The sequence below is a fragment of the Geotrypetes seraphini genome, chromosome 2, assembly GCF_902459505.1.
Source record: "Geotrypetes seraphini chromosome 2, aGeoSer1.1, whole genome shotgun sequence".
Lineage (NCBI taxonomy): Eukaryota > Metazoa > Chordata > Amphibia > Gymnophiona > Dermophiidae > Geotrypetes > Geotrypetes seraphini.
In genome coordinates, this window is record NC_047085.1 from 53,433,743 (window position 1) to 53,453,550 (window position 19,808).

At 41.2% G+C, this 19,808-nt stretch overlaps 1 protein-coding gene across 1 annotated transcript in view; it reads left to right on the plus strand.

The window, feature by feature from the left end:
* Window positions 1-19,808, plus strand: part of CSMD3 (CUB and Sushi multiple domains 3) — a 1,852,015-nt gene that overhangs the window by 623,425 nt on the left and 1,208,782 nt on the right. The window contains exon 7 of the mRNA XM_033933128.1: window positions 5,606-5,908. Within this exon, the coding sequence (XP_033789019.1) occupies window positions 5,606-5,908 (303 nt within the window). The remainder of the gene's footprint in view (window positions 1-5,605; window positions 5,909-19,808) is intronic.

The following is a 19,808-nucleotide window of genomic DNA, read 5'->3' on the forward strand; positions in this document are numbered from 1 at the left end:
TGGTCATGAAACATACAGGAAAAATAATGTGGTGTTCATCTTCAACAATATGCTTTCAAAGATGGTACTAAAGTATAATGCTATCAGTGATAGAGTAATGTCAATCCATCTACAGGGAAAGCCAATCAATGTCATCTTGATCTGAGTACATGCTCAAACAACAGATGTGGAAGATGAGGATGCATGATTGTTCTAAGAACAACTTCAAAATGAAATAGGTCAAATACCAAAAAAAGATCTGCTGATCATTATGGGGGACTTGAATGTGAAAGTAGTAAGTACACCTGAAGATTCAGTGGTTGGAAATCACATCATAGGAGGAAGAAATGACGCCGTTGATAACTTAGTACAGCTTGCAAAATGAGCCATCAATAACAAATATACATTCCCAAAACCACAAACATCACCAGTACACATGGACCTCTCTAAATGGCATGTATCAAAATCAAATTGACTAAAACTGCATAGGACAGAGATGGAAATCTGCAGTTTTGACTGAAAGATTGTGGAAGTGACCACGAGGCTTTGACATGCAAGATCAAAGTAAAGCTTTCCAAGAAGATCATTAAAGACCTCCCAAAATATGGCATTCAACATATTCCATCAGACTATTAGATAAAACTAGACAATAGATTTGCCTGGAGATAGAAACCCAAAGAGTTATAAAATGATATCAAAACCATAATTAGTGATGAAACTAAACAACAACAAAAAAACTACATAAGAGAAAGAAAGCCAAGAAATTGTCTTGAATCTCAGAAGAAACCAGAAAAGTAGCAGAACAAAGAAGACAAGCAAAACTTTCTGGTGACAGAGAAAAAATATTACAAATGAACTGAGTGTTTCAATGTCATGTCTAGCATGACAAAGAACAATATCTAAAATATATTTGCCAGAAAATTGAATTGGAATATGTAAATCAGGAGGTCATGTGTATCAGGAGGTTAAGAGATTACAGCAGAAATTCCATTCTCAATTGGGGATGCTTAAAGATGCCAATGGGATGATATTGAATGATCCAGAAAGCAATACATGGAGATGGAAAGACAATACAGAGAATCTATACAAAAAGAGGCAATGATGATAACATTGGGGAAATTGAACTGGAAACTGATACCAGACATTTTAAAAGAAGTCATATCATCAATTAAAGCTTTATTGAAAAACAAGTCACCTTGTATTAACGGTATTCCAATTGAATTATTCAAAGGCTCAGAAGGTGCTATCATGGCCCTCACTCAACTGTGTCAACAGATTTGGAAGGAAAAAACATGGCCAACCGATTAGAGAAGATTACTCTTCATATCTATACTGAAGAAAGGTGATGCCAAGGACTGTAACAACTACTGAACGATTGTGTTAATTCTACATGCTAGCAAAATATTGCTGAAAATAAAACAGTGTTAAATAATTTATCTACATGCTTATGAAAGAAAGTAGTAAGCATGCTGAAACAAGTCTGTGCATGTTGCGACATATCTCAAGGTTACTCATGCACAGTTACTGCTCATTCTAAGAGACAGGATGTCAGGAGAGCCCTCATGCAATTCAAGTAAGAAACTTCTAGATTTTGAGCACCATTCTGTAATAAAATTTCTCACAAAATAAGGGAAAAGCCAAAGGAGATCCATGAATGCATGACTGCAGTTTATGGAAAGTCTGCTCCATCATCTTACAAAGTAAAATTTTGAAGAAAGCAGTTTGAGTGGTACAGAGTCCATTGAAGATGAATCTCACACTGGATGGCCTGTGTAAGCAACTTACACAGAAATGTGCAAGAAAGTTGAGAATTTTGTCAGACAGATGAATTAAGGTTTCCCGAATACCTGAAGAAATGGGCATCTTGGCAGGTACAGTTAGGAAAATAGTTCATGAAAAGTTGGACATGTCCACAGTTAGTGCAAGATGGGTTACAAGAATGCTGACATCATGTCAGAAGGCCATGAGACTCCAGTGCTGTCGGGAGAACTTGGAAATGCTCCGTGAAGATCAACTGAATTTTTTACAAAACAATTTAGGGGTCCTTTTTACTAAGGCTTGCGAGCTGTTTTAGTGCACGCTAAATATTAGCACGTGCTAAATGCTAACACGTCCATAGGATATAATGGATGCATTAGCGTTTAGCGCACACTAATATTTATCACATGCTAAAATGGCTAGCACGCCTTAGTAGAAGGACCCCTTAGAGACTTGCTTCTATCACAGATATCCTGAGTTCAAAATGGAGTCAATGCAATGGAAGCACAAGTCATCCCCCACCCCAAAAAAGTTCAAGACAGAAAAATCTGAAGGCTACTGTCATCTGGGATGATGGAGCTATGCTTCTGGAGTTCATGCCACACAAGGCAACCATAACCAGGGAGAGTTATGCCAACACAATGATCACTTTGTGGGAGTCAATCAAGGAAAAAAGACGAGGAAAATTCACAACAGGTGTGCTGCTTCTTCACAATAATGTGCAGGTGCACATGTCATGTCAATCACAGGCTACCATGAAGGTTTCAGCAGCTGAACCATCCACCCTAAAGTCCTGACCTGACTCCCACAGATTATTTCCTGTTCTGAGTTTTAAAGAAATCTCTCCATAGATAGTGGTTTTCAAGTGATGAAGACATCAACAAAGCTGTGATGTCCTGGTTTAAAGGTCAACTAGAAGAATTCAGGAGACTATATTGAAAAATAAAACAACATTTTTTGGAAAATATTTTCTTTCCTACTTAGGTAGATAAATAATTGAACACCCCTTGTACAACAAAGGCTATAATCAAACACTGAGCAAAAACTAACCAAAGTTCAGGCTGGTTTCAGAAAATATTGAAGAACAAGAGACATTATTACCAATATTAGATGGATATTGGAGAAGAGCAAATAATACCAAGAGCCCCCATACTTTTGCTTCATCAACTACAGCAAAGCTTTTGACTGTGTAGATCACAATAAACTATAGAGAACTCTAGCACAAATAGGAATACCCAAACACATAACTCGTCTGATAAAGAGCCTTTACAAAAATCAAGACGCTGCAGTGAGAACTGAATATGGCAACATTGATTGGTTTCCAATAAAATGTAGGATGCATCTTGTCACCTTACCTGCTAAACTTTTATGCTGAAGCTATCTTCAGAAAAGCAAATTTGGAAGAAAGCATTGGTTTTAAAGTTGGTGGCCAAAATATAAACAATCTGTGCTATGTAGATGAAGCAAAGAAGACGTGCATTATGTACTTAGAAAAGTCAAAGACAAAAATCATAACATGAGATTAGAACTGAACATAAACAAGGTAAAGATCATGAACATGGAAAATGATGAAGATTTTGAGCTTGAAGGTGATAGAATAGAAGTTGTAAAGGATTTAAATCTGCTGAGCTCTTTTGTAAACAAAGAAGCAACTAGCAAGGAAAAAAATACTTCACAGAATAGTACTTGTTCACTCTTCAATGAAGGCTCTTGACAAAGTATTCAAAGGCAAGGAAATTTGTATCACTCCAAACAAAGATTAGACTTGTCCATGCACTCATTTTCTCATGGTCATTTATGGATGCAAAAGCTAGACACTACGGAAACAAAATAGAAAGAAGATTGATTCATTTGAGCTTTGGTGCTGGAGAAGAATCAAACTGGCTATGTCACTCAAAGCTCAAATAATGAAGTTACAAATGTCTTTTTTGGTCACACCATCAGAAGAGAAAGACATCATGTTTGTAAAAAACGAAGGAATCACCATGCAAAGAAGGCAACCTGCAACCAGGTGGCCAGAACATGTTGAAACCAACCATGGGGGATGATGCTGGCACAAATCTGATTTCTTCTTAGATCTATAATTTATCAATTCACTAGAACTCAACAATGAGTCAATGACATCTAACTACTACTACTGCATTTACAAGTAACTTATATGTTTATAGTGTTCAAGCAACTTAACATTTAGTTGAAAGACTTTAGGCTTCCATACACATTTCACTAGTAGAGTGATTATATAAAATGTCTGTGATGTTTCACCTCAGTGGTCATCATGATGTGATACTCTTGTGCAGTGTCTGTGAAATATTCTGGGCCTTATTTATCAAAACAAAAATATTATCAGCAAACCTGATGCAGCATGGACTCCCTCAAGTTTTGAGGAGAAATTAGTTTCATTGGTGTACTTGCAAAATGTATCTCAATCCTGTCACATCATCAGATTTAGACCTGTGACTGTGCTGTTGGTGTATGCTCTATGACTGATTGCGATAATACAATGATAGCTGCTGGGGGTCTGGGAGACAATAGAGATAGAAGCAGTGGGGGTTCATTTGATTGGCTCGCCAATGGGAATGGAACCTGTGTATGTAAACTGGTCGATTCTTCATATCCATAGCATTATGTGTGGACATGTCACTTGGGAGCCCTTTAACTAAGCTGTGCTAAAAGTGGACTGTGCTATTTTTAGTGCAATGGCCATTTGTTAATATTGAAATTAGAACATGGCCATTAGCTCATGAGTCCATACCATCACCTATTTTGTAGGTGGTAAGGGCCCTCACACTAATCCTACACTAATTGATCAGCATGCTCCAATGCCCACATGCAGGGCATGCTTGCCTTCTCTCTACCCCCAAACACTCCCCCCACACTAAAAAATAAATTGTATCTTTTTAGTGTGTGGGTGGAGTGCGCCGAGCCCACAGTTATCTCAGCACCTGAGTGTAGCCACTAGTGTCATTTTTAAGTGACATTTAGTGATTACTGCCTCTTAGTGAAAGGGCCCCTTGATCTTAGTTGATGGATTAAAACATATTGTCATATAATAATAATTATAGCATATGAGCTGTCTCCTTAAACTGTTGGGATAATGTAGTCTTTAAACTCGGAAATCACAATAAAAATGTGTACCTATGTAGAGATCTTTCTTTTCACTGAACAGTTTACATAATACTAATTATAACAGTAATGGGCTAAAGCAATATGTAAAAGTGGAAAGGAAAAAGGATGGACAGAAAATAGTAATGCACTTCATGTAATAGACATGGTCATACGTACAACACTTTTGTTGCATTTTAGTGATGGAAAGTCCCATGTTTGATAAATGTGATTTGTAGATCTTAGATCTAGTTTTCCTATAGATTCTTTCAGAAGATTAAAAACAATATTTCTCTTATTTCTATCTGTCCTCACTATTCTGGATCCCTGCATACACTGAGAATAAAAGATGACCTTACCAATGGATGTACCTATAATTGTCACATTATTTGAACATGAATTATCTATTTTTGGATGTTTGCATTGCAGAGGTTTTATTTGTGTTGTGATGCATTTTTCAAACGTAAAGTTTAATGTGCGTCACAGTGGTTATTCTGACATGGATTTCAAGAAATCTGATCTAATAAAGGGGTCTTTTGACAAAGGCGCGCTAACAGATTTAGTGCGCGCCAAATGCTAAGGCGCCCATTATATTCTATGGGCGCCATAGCATTTAGCGCATGCTAATCTTTAGCGTGCACTAAATCAATTAGCACACACTAAATCGGTTAGCGTGCCTTAGTAAAAGGACCCCAAAATGAACTTATAATGACAGCACAATGCAAAAGAAAAAAGTTAGCATCCAGTGCTACTATGTGTCCCACAGGTTCTTCCACATTGACCAAAACTACTTCCAGTGGTGAGTTAAAGGAACACATTGCGGCTACTGCTGGTGCTAATTCACTTGCCAGCACATCTACGGATGTTACTGTGTCCAGTGTTCCTGCGGCCACCACGCAAGGAATTTCAGAAGAACACCAACCACAAGCCGCAGCTCTCAGAGAAGCAGTTCTGGAATTCAACACCTCCATGGACCTGCTCTCCCTTCATCAAATAGAAAGGCAAAGCACAAGAAGGCGACCACGCAATGCGGTACAGATAGAAAGACTTGCAGGTGTTACTCATAGAGGTATTGAATGTTATTTTACTTGTGACCATGAAGTGCTAGCCACAGCTATTTCACAATATAGAGATTTATAGCTAGTCACCAACAATGCTCTTCCTAGCCAGTTCTAATGCTAGAATTAAACCCTTTGAGGTTTGTCATCAAATTTTTAGGACTAACAATGTTCTTCACTGTTTCTTTTTCTTATTCAGTTTGAAAAATTTTTTGCATAACCATAATCTATAAATTATTTTCTCAAGTTTTTCTGTACTTAAATAGAGAAAAAAAATAAAATAGAGGAATAATTGTGGTTAGTTATATGTGTTTGTGATTTAAATAACCATTTGCAATACAGTGTATTATTTTCCTATGTTTTTTTTTTCTGTGATTAATCATTGCAATATGATGAACCTATGCTGGCTGATAGGATGAAAAATGTTCAAAACCATTCCCATGGAGAAAATAGCATTTTCATTCCAGAATTGGGCTATTTGAAAATTGCCACCTTGCTCATAGGGAGAAGTAAATGTTGCTTCATAACATACCTTTACTCACATAAACTTGATGGGTTCCCATGACAGGGATTGCAACAATATATACCTTTTTTATTGTAGTTTTAAGATGAGAGTGTTATTTAGATTAAAAAAAAAAAAAATAGCCACAGAAAAAGGAGGTGCAGGATTCTAAGGGTACTTTTTTCCATAAGTAGTTTTCAAAGTGCATACAATTCCACTTTCAAAACCAGTACAAAGTATGCAGTTTAAAAGTATCCATAAAAGGGAATTTTTGAAAGAATGTCCAAAATGGATGTCCATGTGGCAGAGTCCAGTCCAGACTCACCCAGAGCACTGCCCATATGCACTCAAGACAGCACAAACAACCACTGTAATAGGAATAACACCAAAAAATTGCTTAATTTTCATAGCCTTAAGTCACTTCCACATTTATTTTCCTTGTGGGCTTGGTTTACCCTGCTTTAGTAGAGACCAGTTATCCCTGGAGGTTCTTGAACATGTCCCAAACATTTCCAAGGCTCCTTCAGCCTACAGCTAGGAAAGGGGAAATCTCTCTGTCCCCGGGACTCCTTCCTTCCTCAGAGACCTTTCTCTCTCATGAGGACCTCCCCCCCCCCCCCCCCCCCCCGATTCACCTCTGTGGCAGATAAACACCTCCCTGCTGAACCCTGCCCCCTGACTCAGCAGGGTTACCTTGTTAAGGTAGCTCAGCATTGAGTGGTAAAATTCAGTGTGGTCTGGAAAATGTAGTCCCCTCAGTTTTGGGCTGGCAGCCCCTGCTGTATGGAGGTGGAATGGTAGATTAGACAAGTTAGACAAGTTCTTGCTGAACCAGAACGTACGCAGGTTAGGCTAGACTCAAATAGGGCACTGGTCTTTGACCTAAGGGCCGCCGTGTGAGCGGACTGCTGGGCATGATGAACCACTGGTTTGACCCAGCAGCGGCAGTTCTTATGTTCAATTTAATAATAGTCCCTTTTTTTCCAGAGTGGCATTTTACTTCCAACAAATTATCCCCTTCCGTTGCCCTTTAGTTTGTTAGTGCCAACCTAGCTGCTATGCATCACCAGTAGACGTTACAAGCAAAGTTTACAGTGATTCCAAGTCCTTGCCTCCACTTGTGGTTGTGTCACACATGAGCAAATCATAACTCAATGTCCTTTTAACTTTATCTCCCCCCACAAAAAAAATAATTGTGCCACTTAGAATCAAGCCTTTCTTGACCTCTTTGTTATTCCCAAGCAGAAACCCCAGTCCCTAATAAGCTTAATCTAAACAACTCAATGGCCCCCCAAACAAATCAGGAAAGAAGGGAGGGAAGGATGGGGAAACCAATTTCCCACATCATTCCTTCCCAATCTTCCTCACCCTACTGCTCCCAGCACCCATACCACCCAGGGATGATTACATCAACACAGGTATTGAGCAGGTAGCTATAAATAGGGTTACCATATGGCTCTAGATAAAAGAAGAACGGATTGAGACATCTGGGTTTTACTTCCATTGCTTTCAATGGAAGTAAAACATAGATGTCTCAATCCATCCTCCTTTTTCTGGAGCCATATGGTAACTCTAGTTATAAACTAGGGATCAATTAGGCCTCATTATTACATATTCAGTGTAAGCATTCTGTTATAAATTTACCCCTATTTGGGGTAATTTTGTAAAAAAGTTCTAATATATAAGCTTTGTTGTATGCCTTACATGGCCTCCCATAAAATGCATCTTATTCCAAGTGATAAATATCTGTTGTGATATAAGATTAAACCACTCTTAGTAGCTATAATTTCATAACTTTACTGAAGCTTCAGACCTCAGAAACACCACTCATCGCTCAAACGTTTGTCATAGCGATAAGCTTGACGTGTTGTCTCTCACTGGCCCACTTTTTTATCCTAATTGGATTTCAATATTTAAAGTGAAGTTTTTAAAGTGTAATAGTTTCAAAGTGCTTAAAAAGTGCCTTAAAGTACTACTAGTCAAATGCTTTTACATATGTACTAAAGGTTTATGACATCTCAGTTTTTATGATTGGGGAAACTCAGATCTGACATGTTTCGCATATTCAACGCTTTATCAAGGATCGTTTCCCTAGAGAAGTAAAAAATGCATATTATATATATATACTAGTGTTTAAGCTAGAATAGATTAAAGAGTGCTAGAATAGATGTGTAAACGTTTAGCACAATGAGGCGCTGAAATCTTTCTTTCTTTATCTTTTTCCTAGCTTCCTGTCCAGCAGTAGCCCTTCTCCCTTCCTTTTACCTCCCCCTTGTCCAGCAACACGCCTTTCCTGCTCCCCCTGTCCATAAGTAGCCCTTCTCCCTTCCTTTTATCTCCCTGTGTCCAGCAGAACCCCTTCCCTGTTCACCCTGTCCAGCAGTAGCCCTTCTCCCTTACTTTTACCTCCGCCCTGTCCAGTATTACCCCTACTCCCTTCCCTGCCTCCCCTGTCCAGCATCCGCTAGCCCGAGCAGCCTCAGGGATTTTGCTATGCCGGCCCGCTTCACATTATCAAAGTGGGCCGGCCTAGCAAATGCCCCGCAGCTGCTTGATGAAACCGAGGCTGCTGCCCTGCTGGTCCAGGGGTGAGAAGAAGAGGCATCCCGGCAGCAGCGGAAGTCAGCTGGCATCAGAGTGATTGTGGTAAGTGCTAGAATAGTATAATAACATATAATATATATACATATATTTAAATATTTAATCTAATATGATTTTTACTTCTTTAGGGAAACAATCCTTGATAAAGCGTTAAATACGTGAAACATGTCAGATCCGAATTTCCCCGATCGTAAAAACTTAGATAAGTTATAAACATTTAGTACATATGTATTTGACTAGTAGTACTGTAAGGCACTTTGAAACTATTGTACTTTAAAAACTGCACTTTAAATATTGAAATCCAATTAGGATAAAACAGTGGGCCAGTGAGGAGACAACACGTCAAGCTTATCGCTATGATAAACATTTGAGTGATGAGTGGTGTTTCTGAGGTCGGAAGCATCAGTAAAGTTATGAAATTTATAGCTACTAAGAGTGGTTGAATCATATATCAGAATGGTATTTATCACTTGGAATAAGAGGTATTTATGAGCTACATGCGATTCCAAGTTAGAGTACTATTGAAGAAATAACCATCTTAATGGGACTCCCATAAAATGTATACATATGTGAAACTATTTATGGTGAAAAAGAAGGCATGTGCTTTTATGTGATACAACAGTAGGCGTGTTCAGGGGAAAAGTTTGGGCAGAACACAGGCAGTCATGAAGTACATGTGTAGGTTATAAAACACAGGTACATCAGCCACATACATTTCTACCTGCTCCCAAGCTGGAATAAGCATACACAGATACACTTTTACATGATTCTGACTTATTTTATGATACTACTGTATTTTATAAAGACACGTAGATGAATACCATGTACTATATACTTGAATATAAGTTGATCCAAATATGTTGAGACCCCCATTTTTCCCCTAAAAAAGGAGGCAAAATGGTTGACTTAATACTGAAGTGCCCTACTCTGCCAGGCTCTGCACCCATCACCCCATTCCTCCCTCCCTCCCGGGCTCTGCATCCAGCCCCCTCACTCTCTGCCCTGTACTATTTCCCTCCCTCCCGATGCCTTGCAGGCCTCCACCGGGCCTTCTGCGGGACCCGGTGATCCAGGATATGAGGGATCTCCCATCTCCTGTCCCAGCCAAATCCCACATAAACCCCACATACCCCCGGCCCCCGTCTTCCCCACACATCCCCTGATTTCTTGGTGGCCTCACGGTGGGTGGGACATGAGGAATCCCTTTTGCCTCCTGTACCCGTCAAAATTGTCAACCACACCTCCCTCCCACCTCCTCCTACGTACCTTTTGAGACGCTGGTAGCCAGCTGGTGCATGGCACATGAGCGATCTTCCTGCCCTCCTGCTCTGTTTGAGGCCGCTGGCTGATTGGCAGCTGCAAGTTCTCAGGGAAAGCGGGGGGTGGGTGGGTTTGGAATTTTCCAAGATGGGAGATGGGGGGGGGAATCACTCATGTCCCAGCCCACCACTAGACCACAGGGTCTTACAGCAGGCCCTTTGGAGGCCTGCAATAGGTCCAGGAGGGGGGTGGATAGGTGATGGCCTGAATATAAGCCGAGATCCCCACGAGTATACAGGGATAATGCCAGCAGTAGTCCAAAAAATGATGCCACCTGCTGAATATTTCCCCTATTTTAGACCTCTATCAGTAGAAGTATATGTTGCTGCTTAAGAAACCAGATATAGCAGTTTGAAAATAAAAAAAAACTTACAGGGACAAGAGACTTTTATTATGATGACTCAACAAGGCCCATAGCCTATGTCAGGGGTCTATAAAATTGTGTGTTCTCTCTTAATATTCAGTATTCACATGGAGAAGTGAAACACGTTTAGTGCTTAACTTTATGCGAATATAAACATAAAAGTGAGCGGATATTCATTTTATGAGACTTTGCTGACCTTGATAAACCAGAATTCAGAAGGGATGTACAATTTATAGACCCCTGACAAAGGCTAGGGGTTGAAACAGAGGCCTTGTCAGGTCATCATAATGAAAGTCTTGTTCTTCAGGCTGGTTGTGCTGTTTTTCGTGTATCCTGTGTAGTAATGCACTTTTGTTCTCTTTTTTTGGTTGTCTTATACATTTTTTTTTTAATGCCATAATCACTAAGATTGTCTACGAATGGGTTCCTCGGAGCACACGAAGGATGATTTTTTAATTGATTTTACCAGGTAGCTATGCAGTTAGGTGCAATCATTGGGGCCGATATTCAAAATTATTTAAAGAGCTAAGGGCTCCTTTTACAAAGCTACGATAGCCATTCTCTGCCAGCAGATTCACTGAAGCCCATTTGATTCCTATGGACTTTGGTGCATTTGTCTCACCTTTATATAAGAGGCCTTAAGAGAGGTTTCTGGCTGCTTAAATTGCTTGTCCAAGGTTAATAGGCCTATTCCCTTAACCCACAGGTGTCAAACTCAAGGCCCATGGGCCGAATCCAGCCTGTGGTCTAATGCACCCGGTGTTATCTTGTAACTGGCTCCCTCATCCTCACAGCCACAGTGTGCATGAAGCCACATGCAGCGGCTCCTCGCGCATCCTGTGCCTCATCCAGAAGCATTCCCTCTGTCGTTGTGACATCAAAGAGAAGGCTTCTTATTCAGGCACAGGACGCACGATGAGCTGCTGCACGCAGCTTCGTGCACACTGCAGCTGTGAGGAGGAGGGAGCCAGCAACAATATAACACTGGGTGCATCGGACTGTGGGCCGCATAATACGGCCAAGTGGGAGACAGCCAGAAGGTAAGACACCTGCCGGAGGGAGGCACAGTATGGATGGAGGGATGGAATAAAGGTAGAGGGAATGATTTTATTTTCAATTTAGTGTTTGAATTGTATCAATTATGATAATTTTAATCTGCTGTCTATATTTTGCACTGCTCAGGAAGAAATATATTTGTTTCTTTTTCTCTGGGTGTTGTACTGCATGCAGAGTCTTGAATCTTAGGGTTTCGTTTGTATATATTAGTACTTTTAGTTTGTGGTCCCGTAGGGGTTATCTGTGCTCTGGTAGGAATGATTGATGAGAAGCATACAGTGTGCTTTGTGTAGTTTAATTTTGTGGTTAGCCATTATGTGTTGTTAATAAGATTATATTAATGTAGAACAAAATATTTTCCAGAGAAAGGAAAATGGTAAAACCAGAGGACATAATTTGAGGTTGAGTGTTGGTAGATTCAAGAGCAATGTTAGCAAATTCTAATTTATGGAGAGGGTGGTGGATGCCTGGAATGCGCTCCCGAGAGAGTTGGTGGAGAGGAAAATGGTGACTGAGTTAAAAGAAGCGTGGGATTAACACAGAGGATCTAGAATCAGAAAATAATATTAAATATTGAACTAAGGCCAGTACTGGGCAGATTTACATGGTCTGTGTCTGTATATGGCCTTTTGGGGGAAGATGGGCTGGAAAGGGCTTCAGTGGCTGGGAGGGTATAGATAGGCTGGAGTAGGTTTTAACGGAGATTTCGGCAGTTGGAACCCAAGCACAGTACCGGATAGAGCTTTGGATTCTTGCCCAGAAATAGCTAAGATTAAATAATTTAAAAAATTTAAATTGAATCAGGTTGGGCAGACTGGATGGACCATTTGGGTCTTTATCTGCCGTCATCTACTATGTTACTATATGTGTGTGTGTGTGTGTGTATATATGAAAAATGAATGGAAAAAATGGTGTTACAAATAGTACTATTATGGGGGCTGGGTCTGGCCCATGACTTACCCTGTGTTTTGGATTTTGGCCCCTTAATGTGATTGAGTTTGATACCCCTCCCTTATCCGAATAGTGCTGTTGAATATGTCCAGGGAAATTCTATAAACAGTGCTTAAAATTGCATGCATAAATTTGGATGTGCACCCAATTTGTGTGCTTAATTTAATTGAGTAATGAGCTTATTAGCACAAATAATTGAGCTCTAACAATCACTTATTGATACTAATTGTGATTGATTTGGTTTTATGCAAACACTTCACGCGTGTAAAAATGTATGTGTGGAACTGAAAAGGGAGCATGTCCATGGGAGGGGCAAGACAAAAGTAATCCTTCAATGGACCCTAGGTACACAAATACACTGGGCCCCCTGGCCCAACCTCACCCTGCCTTGCCCCTTGTCCTCCCCCACACCACACCCCACACCCTGTCCTACCCTGCACCGAAAAGGGGAGAGGGAATGAATATGAGAAGATAGCCTAAAATACAGGAGGGTGCAGGGGAAGAACACCCATTCAGGGAGGGAAAATCAAGGGAGGATGGGGAAGGAGCCTTACACAAAGGGAGATGAACCCATACTACTGAGGTGGGTGGGAGGAGGAGGAACTCAAGCTCTGGGATAGAAAGGCATATTAAGAGGAGATGAAGGAAGAGCTCTCACACACAGGGAAGGAGTTTCATGAGAAGATGAGGAACGAGCTCACAAGGCGGGAGGTGGACTCAAGGGAAAATGGGGGAAAATCTCACACATGTGATGAGAGGGCCTCAAGGGAAGAGGGAGTAAGAGCTCACAAGGAAGAAAGACTGATAGGGAAGAGCTCACATACAGGGAGGTAGATCATTAGAAGATGGGAGAAGTGCTCACACACAGAGAGGGAAGTCCTATGGAGGGATGGGGATCTGCTGCAAAAAGAATAGAGGGCATCTTCTAGATGCCAGAGACAATAATCCTTATGCAGAAAGAGCAGGAAGAGGTGTGGCAGTCAGACCTGCAGCATTTAATCAAGTTATTTGATAGTTGAATATACACATTCTAGCAGCATTATTCTTTACACACAGTATGTCACTTTATAAGTCCCTCTTCTGAACTCTACAAGTCTCTAGGCCTGCCTACACCTGCACAAATTGTTGTTCCCATTAGGTCACTGGTCTTCACTAATTTTTAAGCTCGGGCCACTTTGGATCCAAATGAGCAGAAGCAGAGCCGCCAAATATTTTTCCATACAGGGGGGAGGAGGGGCACAACATTGCTGACCAGCATGTGCCAATGACATCCATCCTCACTAGTCTGCTTCTCTCTCAAAAGCTCATTTTTACCCAGGGCCACCATCAGGGCAGTACTACCAGTCCTGCATTCAGGGGCCCGGAGCTGACAGGGGGCCCGGGCTCCCCCAGGGTCCTAGGCAGTGTTCTAAGGCAGGGGCGCCAGTAGTTCGCCAAGGCAAAGTGAGTCGATCACCCAGGACTCACTTTGTCATGGCGATCTAATCTATCGGGCCGATCAGTCTTCCTCTCCCCGACATCAATTCTGCTGTCGGAGAGGAAGTTCGGGCCAGCCAATCGCTGCCTGGCTGGGCGGAACTTCCTCTCCGACGGCAGAATTGACGTCGGGGAGAGGAAGACTGATCGGCCCGAAGCAGGGAAAGCATGCGTCGGCATCGGCTTTGGGGCCTGTTATCCATTGGTGGGTCCTGTTCCCCGAAGGCAGTGGCAGTGGCTTGGGGAACGGCAGGGAGAAAGAAAGAAAGGGGGCAGGCAGGGAAACAGAAGGAAAGAAGAGAAACAGAAAAAAAGAAAGAAAGGTCAGGGAGAGAGGAAGAAAAAGTTGGGGGAGGTAATGAGGTGTGGAGGAGAGAAAGCATACAGGCTGATAGAAGGGAAGAAAGATTGGATGCACAGTCAGAAGAAGAAAGTGCAACCAGAGACTCATGAAATCACCAGACAAGGTAGGAAAAATGATTTTATTTTAAATTTAGCAAAGTGGAGGCAGTATTACCACAGTTTTCAAAGGAATTTGCCCAAATAACTTTATAGTTAACTGGGTAAATTCCCAGAGATGAAAACTTCCCTTCACTTACTATGCACAGTTCTGAATTTATATCTGCTGTCTATATTTTACAATATGGTCCCCTTTTACTAAACCGCAATAGTGGTTTTTAGCGCAGGGAGCCTATGAGCGTCAAGAGCAGCGCTGGGCATTCAGCGCAGCTCCCTGCACTAAAAACTGCTATTGTGGTTTAATAAAAAGGATGGAGGGTATATTTGTCTATTTTTGTATGGTTGTTACTGAGGTGACAATGCATAGTCATCTGCCTTGACCTCTGAAAAAAACCCAGAATAGGAATGATAATTAACATTTTCTCAGCGTATAGTGTGCTTTGTGTTTTTTAATTTTATTGTTGGTAGATCATTTTGACTTGGCCATTTTAAAGTAGCTCACAAGCTCAAAAAGTTTGGGCACCTCTGAGCTAGAGTGTTGAAACTGTGTATTTCTATTTTATCCCCCCTTTTACAAAACTGTGGAGCGTTTTTTTAGCGCCAGCCGTGGTGGTAGCAGCTCTGATGCTCAGAATTCTATGAGCGTCAGGGCTGTTACCACTGTGGCTAAAATCCACACTACAGTTTTGTAAAAGAATGAGGGGTTAGTTTGTGATGACATATTCCAAACTAGGCGAAGGTGTTTTGTGTGTTCGAAAGACATGGTTTTCTGTTAGGATTGACAGTGTAGGATTGATCTGTGCTGGTCTGGCTTGTTTAGTTTTACAATGGGTGTATAGATGTACTGCTCACTGCAATATGTAAGATGCTGCCTTTTCCTAGGTACTCATGTGTGACGTGTGGTTTGTTACTAAAAATCATGTTTTTCTTACAGATGGGGGGGGGGGGTTTGCCAAAAAATTATGGGCCCCGGGTGTTACATATGCTACATACGCCACTGTATGCAAAGATACCAGAAAGCTGGCGTAGCAAAAACTTTAAGTAAATTGTTATTCTTCTAAGTTTTGAGTATTTAACCCTCCCTCAATCTCACGGGCACTCGTTTCAAGTTTCAAGTTTATTGAGATTTTGATTTAAACGCAATATCAAATATTTTCAATGCGTATAACAAAAATAAATTTGGGGAAATAAATAAAACCATTTGAAACATATCCATAGATGATTAAAATTACATAAGGAGTACAAGGATAAACTACATTTGTTTAAAAATGCGTTCTCCGCGCCTGCTCATAAATTTGTTGACTGGAAGGATCCAGCAATGTGGCCAGATGCCATTCAGGACAAAGACAGAGAAATAATTGTGCAATTTGGATTAATGATGGAAGATGATTTAAAGCAAATGGCACAGTCTATGAGTAAAGATCTTGACGGACGTTCTTTTTATGAATATCTCCTCTATGCCAAATCACCCAATGGACGTGAGAAGATTTTAAGGGACTGGCTTAGGTGGAGCATTAGCAGAAAAGTATGTGTGTATTCGGCCCATGGAAGAAGGGGGAGGGATGTCGGGGGGGGGGGAAGGGGTGCGTGGGGGGGCCCAATAGGATTGCTCAGTAAGGGCCCAGAAATTTCTGATGGCGGCCCTGTTTTTACCTATGTAATATTAAAAACAATTTTCAAATTAATTTGCCCCAGTAACCAAATAGTATGTGCACAGATTTTTTTTTTGTTACCTCTGCACTAATTGGGACAACAGATAAAAATAGAGCAACACTTGAGATATACAAAGAGAAATATATTTCCTCTTGCACTGACTCATTTCCCAAAGCTGCTTTCTCCATCAGTTTTCTAATCCTAATTTATCTCCCTTACCCAGTCTCTAAAATTCATGCTCTTTTCTTAAGTCCCTAGTCCAAGTCCTGCTCTCCTTTCTATATCTGCCTACATATATGTGCTCACTTCAGCACATCTCTCGGAGTTTATAACTCCAGTGCTACAAGGAAGAGACTTCATGAATGAGCTAAGGGTGAGCCAGGATAAAACCTACCTTTCTTGAAAAATTCCAGGCCTAGTGCAGTGGGGTCTATGTAAAAAAAACCAAAAAAACACCAAACCAAAAAACCTCAGCTCACTCCAGGGATCTCTTTCTTGCTATATAATCATGACAGAGACAACAGACTGCAGAAAGACAGAGACATTATTAGTTATAGGCCAGGAGGACTAGAGAAGGGCGAATGTGGTCCCTCTTCACAAAAGTGAAAGTAAGGAAGAAGTAGGGCATTTCAGGCCAGTAAATCTGACTTCTGTAGTAAGCAAATTAATGGAAACAAAAACTGTGGATACAGCTGTTCCGGAGATAATTTATTAAACACTGACATATAAAACCATGAAAATTCAATTTAAAAAGTACAATGCTAAAAAATATTGTGATAAAAATCCAACTGGACCCTACACGGTCCGTGTTTCGACGAACACGCCTTCCTCAGGGGTGCATATAAAGAATTGGACTGAAAAGTCTATTGTCTTTAAACATGTGAGCAAAGAACACCGCAGACAAGCTGAAGTAGCAAAAAAATGCAAATTAATGGAACCAATTTTAAAACAGAGAATGGCGAAGTTTTGGAATCCGGTGGATTACAATACCGGAGGTAACATGGATTCACTAGAGGTAAGTCTTGTCAAACAAATCTGATCAATTTATTTGACTGGGTGACCAGAGAATTGGATAGAGGGAATGCGCTACATGTGGTGTATTTAGATTTTAGCAAAGCTTTTAACAGTGTTTCACACAGGAGTCTAATCAATAAACTAAGTTCCCTTGGGATAGTCCCCAAAATGATGGGCTGGTTCAGGAACTGGTCGAGTGGAAGGTGACACAGGGTAGTGGTCAATGGAGATCGCTCTGAGGAAAGAGATGTTACCAGTGGTGTGCCTCAAGGTTCTGTTGTTGAGCCTGTTGTTTTTAACATTGTTATAAGCAGGGCTGTCAGGTGAGATTTGCTTCTTTACAAATGATGCCAAAATCTGCAATAGAGAAGACACCACGATGGTGTGAATAACATGAAGAACTAACTAAACTAAACCTTAGGTTTGTATACCGCACCATCTCCATAGTCATAGAGTTCGGCATGGTTTACAGGAATTGAGATGAAAAAAGGAACTCCAAGGAAAGGATGAAGATAGGAGGTAAGAAGAGAGTTTAGAGGACTAAGATATCAAAGGAGTAGGATATCAAAGGAGGAGAGAGTGTTACATTTTTGAGAAAAGCCAGGTTTTCAGATGTTTACGGAAAAGTTGGAGAGAGCTCAGGTTCTGAAGAGGGGAGGTAAGGTTGTTCCAGAGCTCGGTGAATCTGAAGGGGAGGGAAGTCCCCAGCTTTCCTGGGTGGGAAATGCCTTTTAATGAGGGAAAGGATAGTTTCAATTTTTGGGTAGTTCTGGTGATATTAAGATTTGAGGAGTTCCAGGAAAGTGGAATAAATGGAGGAATGATGCTTTGGAGGATCTTGAAAGTTAGGCAGATGCATTTGAAGTTAGGCAGATGCATCTGGAAATTATCGGAAGCCAATAAAGCTTGGACAGGAGCGGTGAGACGTGATCAAATTTGCTTTTTGCAAAGATAAGCTTAGCTGCAACATTCTGAATCCGTTGGAGTCTGTGAAGGTTTTTCTTTGTTAGGCTTATGAAGATAGAATTGCAATAATCCAGTCTGGAGAGGATGATGGATTGGACGAGAATGGCAAAATTTTTTTGCTGGAAACAGGATCTTACTTTCCTCAGCATGTGTAGGCTGAAAAAGCATTTTTTTACCAGGGAGTTGAGGTGGTCATTGAAGGACAATGTAGAATCAATGATGATGCCCAGGACCTCGCTGGAGAATATGAGCTACAGAGTAGAGCCGGAGGACAGCGGGATTGAGGTGGGTAGCTGAGCTAATTTTGGGCCGAGCCAAAGTAGTTTTGTCTTGGATTCATTCAATTTCATTTGGACGGTGTGGGCCCAAAATTGGAGGTTCGAAATACAAGAGGATATGTTCTCCGAGAGATTAGTTAGGTTCGAGTCGGTCTCGAGGAGGAGAAGGATGTCATCAGCTAAGTATAAATTGTTTCAAGTGGGGATAGATGGAGGAGTTTTAGAGAGGACATATAGATGTTGAAAAGGATAGGAGATAGAGGTGAACCTTGCGGGACTCCACAGATTGGTTTCCAGGGGGAGGATGAGGTGCCATTCATGTTGACAATGTAGGATCGGGAACGAAGGAATTTTGAGAACCATTCAAGGACAGTAGAGGAGATGCCAATCTCGGAGAGTTGGTAAATTAGAATATCGTGGTGGACAACGTCGAAAGCAGCAGAGAGGTCGAATAGCAGGAGGACGGCAAACTTGTTGCAAGAGTGAAGATGTTGAACTTTAGAAATTAGGGAGGTCAGTAGGGATTCGGTGCTGAAGTTGGGACGAAAACCATATTGGTAAGGTAGGAGAATGGAGAATCTCTCAAGATAAGATGAGAGTTGGGTCGATATAATGGATTCGAGCATCTTGGTTAGGAGAGGGATATTTGCTATTGGGCGATAGCTGGATGGAGTGGAAGGGTCGAGGTCAGGTTTTTTCAGTAGAGGGGTTAAGGCGATATGGCCCATTTCTAGGGAGAAAAGGCCCAAATATAGGGCAAAGTTTAAGAGTTTGGTAATGGAAGAGATGGCCTGAGTGGGTATTTCCTCGTAGAGGTAGGAGGGGAAAGGGTCTAAAGAGCAATTGCAAGATTTCAGTTTGAGGCAGAGTTTAAGGATGAGGGATTCGGATACGTGCTCAAAGACAGTCCAGGATCTGTCGGCTGGGATAGGGCTAGAGACCATTAGAGTAGGTTTGGAGTCAGTGAGCACCAGGGAGTTGTAGGAGACTGCAGGTGGGAAGGAGCATCGTAAGGTAGTGACTTTTTCATTGAAGTCTTTTGCTAGGACTTCGGCTGAGGGAGAGGAGGGGAGAGAGGTGGAGTCTTTTTTGGAAGTTAGGGAGCGCCAGATGTTGAAAAGTGTACTACTCTGGTTGTTGGATCTGGAGATTTTTTCGCTGTAGAAGTTCTTCCTTGCTTTTTTTAGTGCTGAATTGTAGAACTTAATATTGGCTCTCCAGGACTGTCTATTTATAGGGGAGTTAGATTTTTTCCATTTGCACTCCAGGGC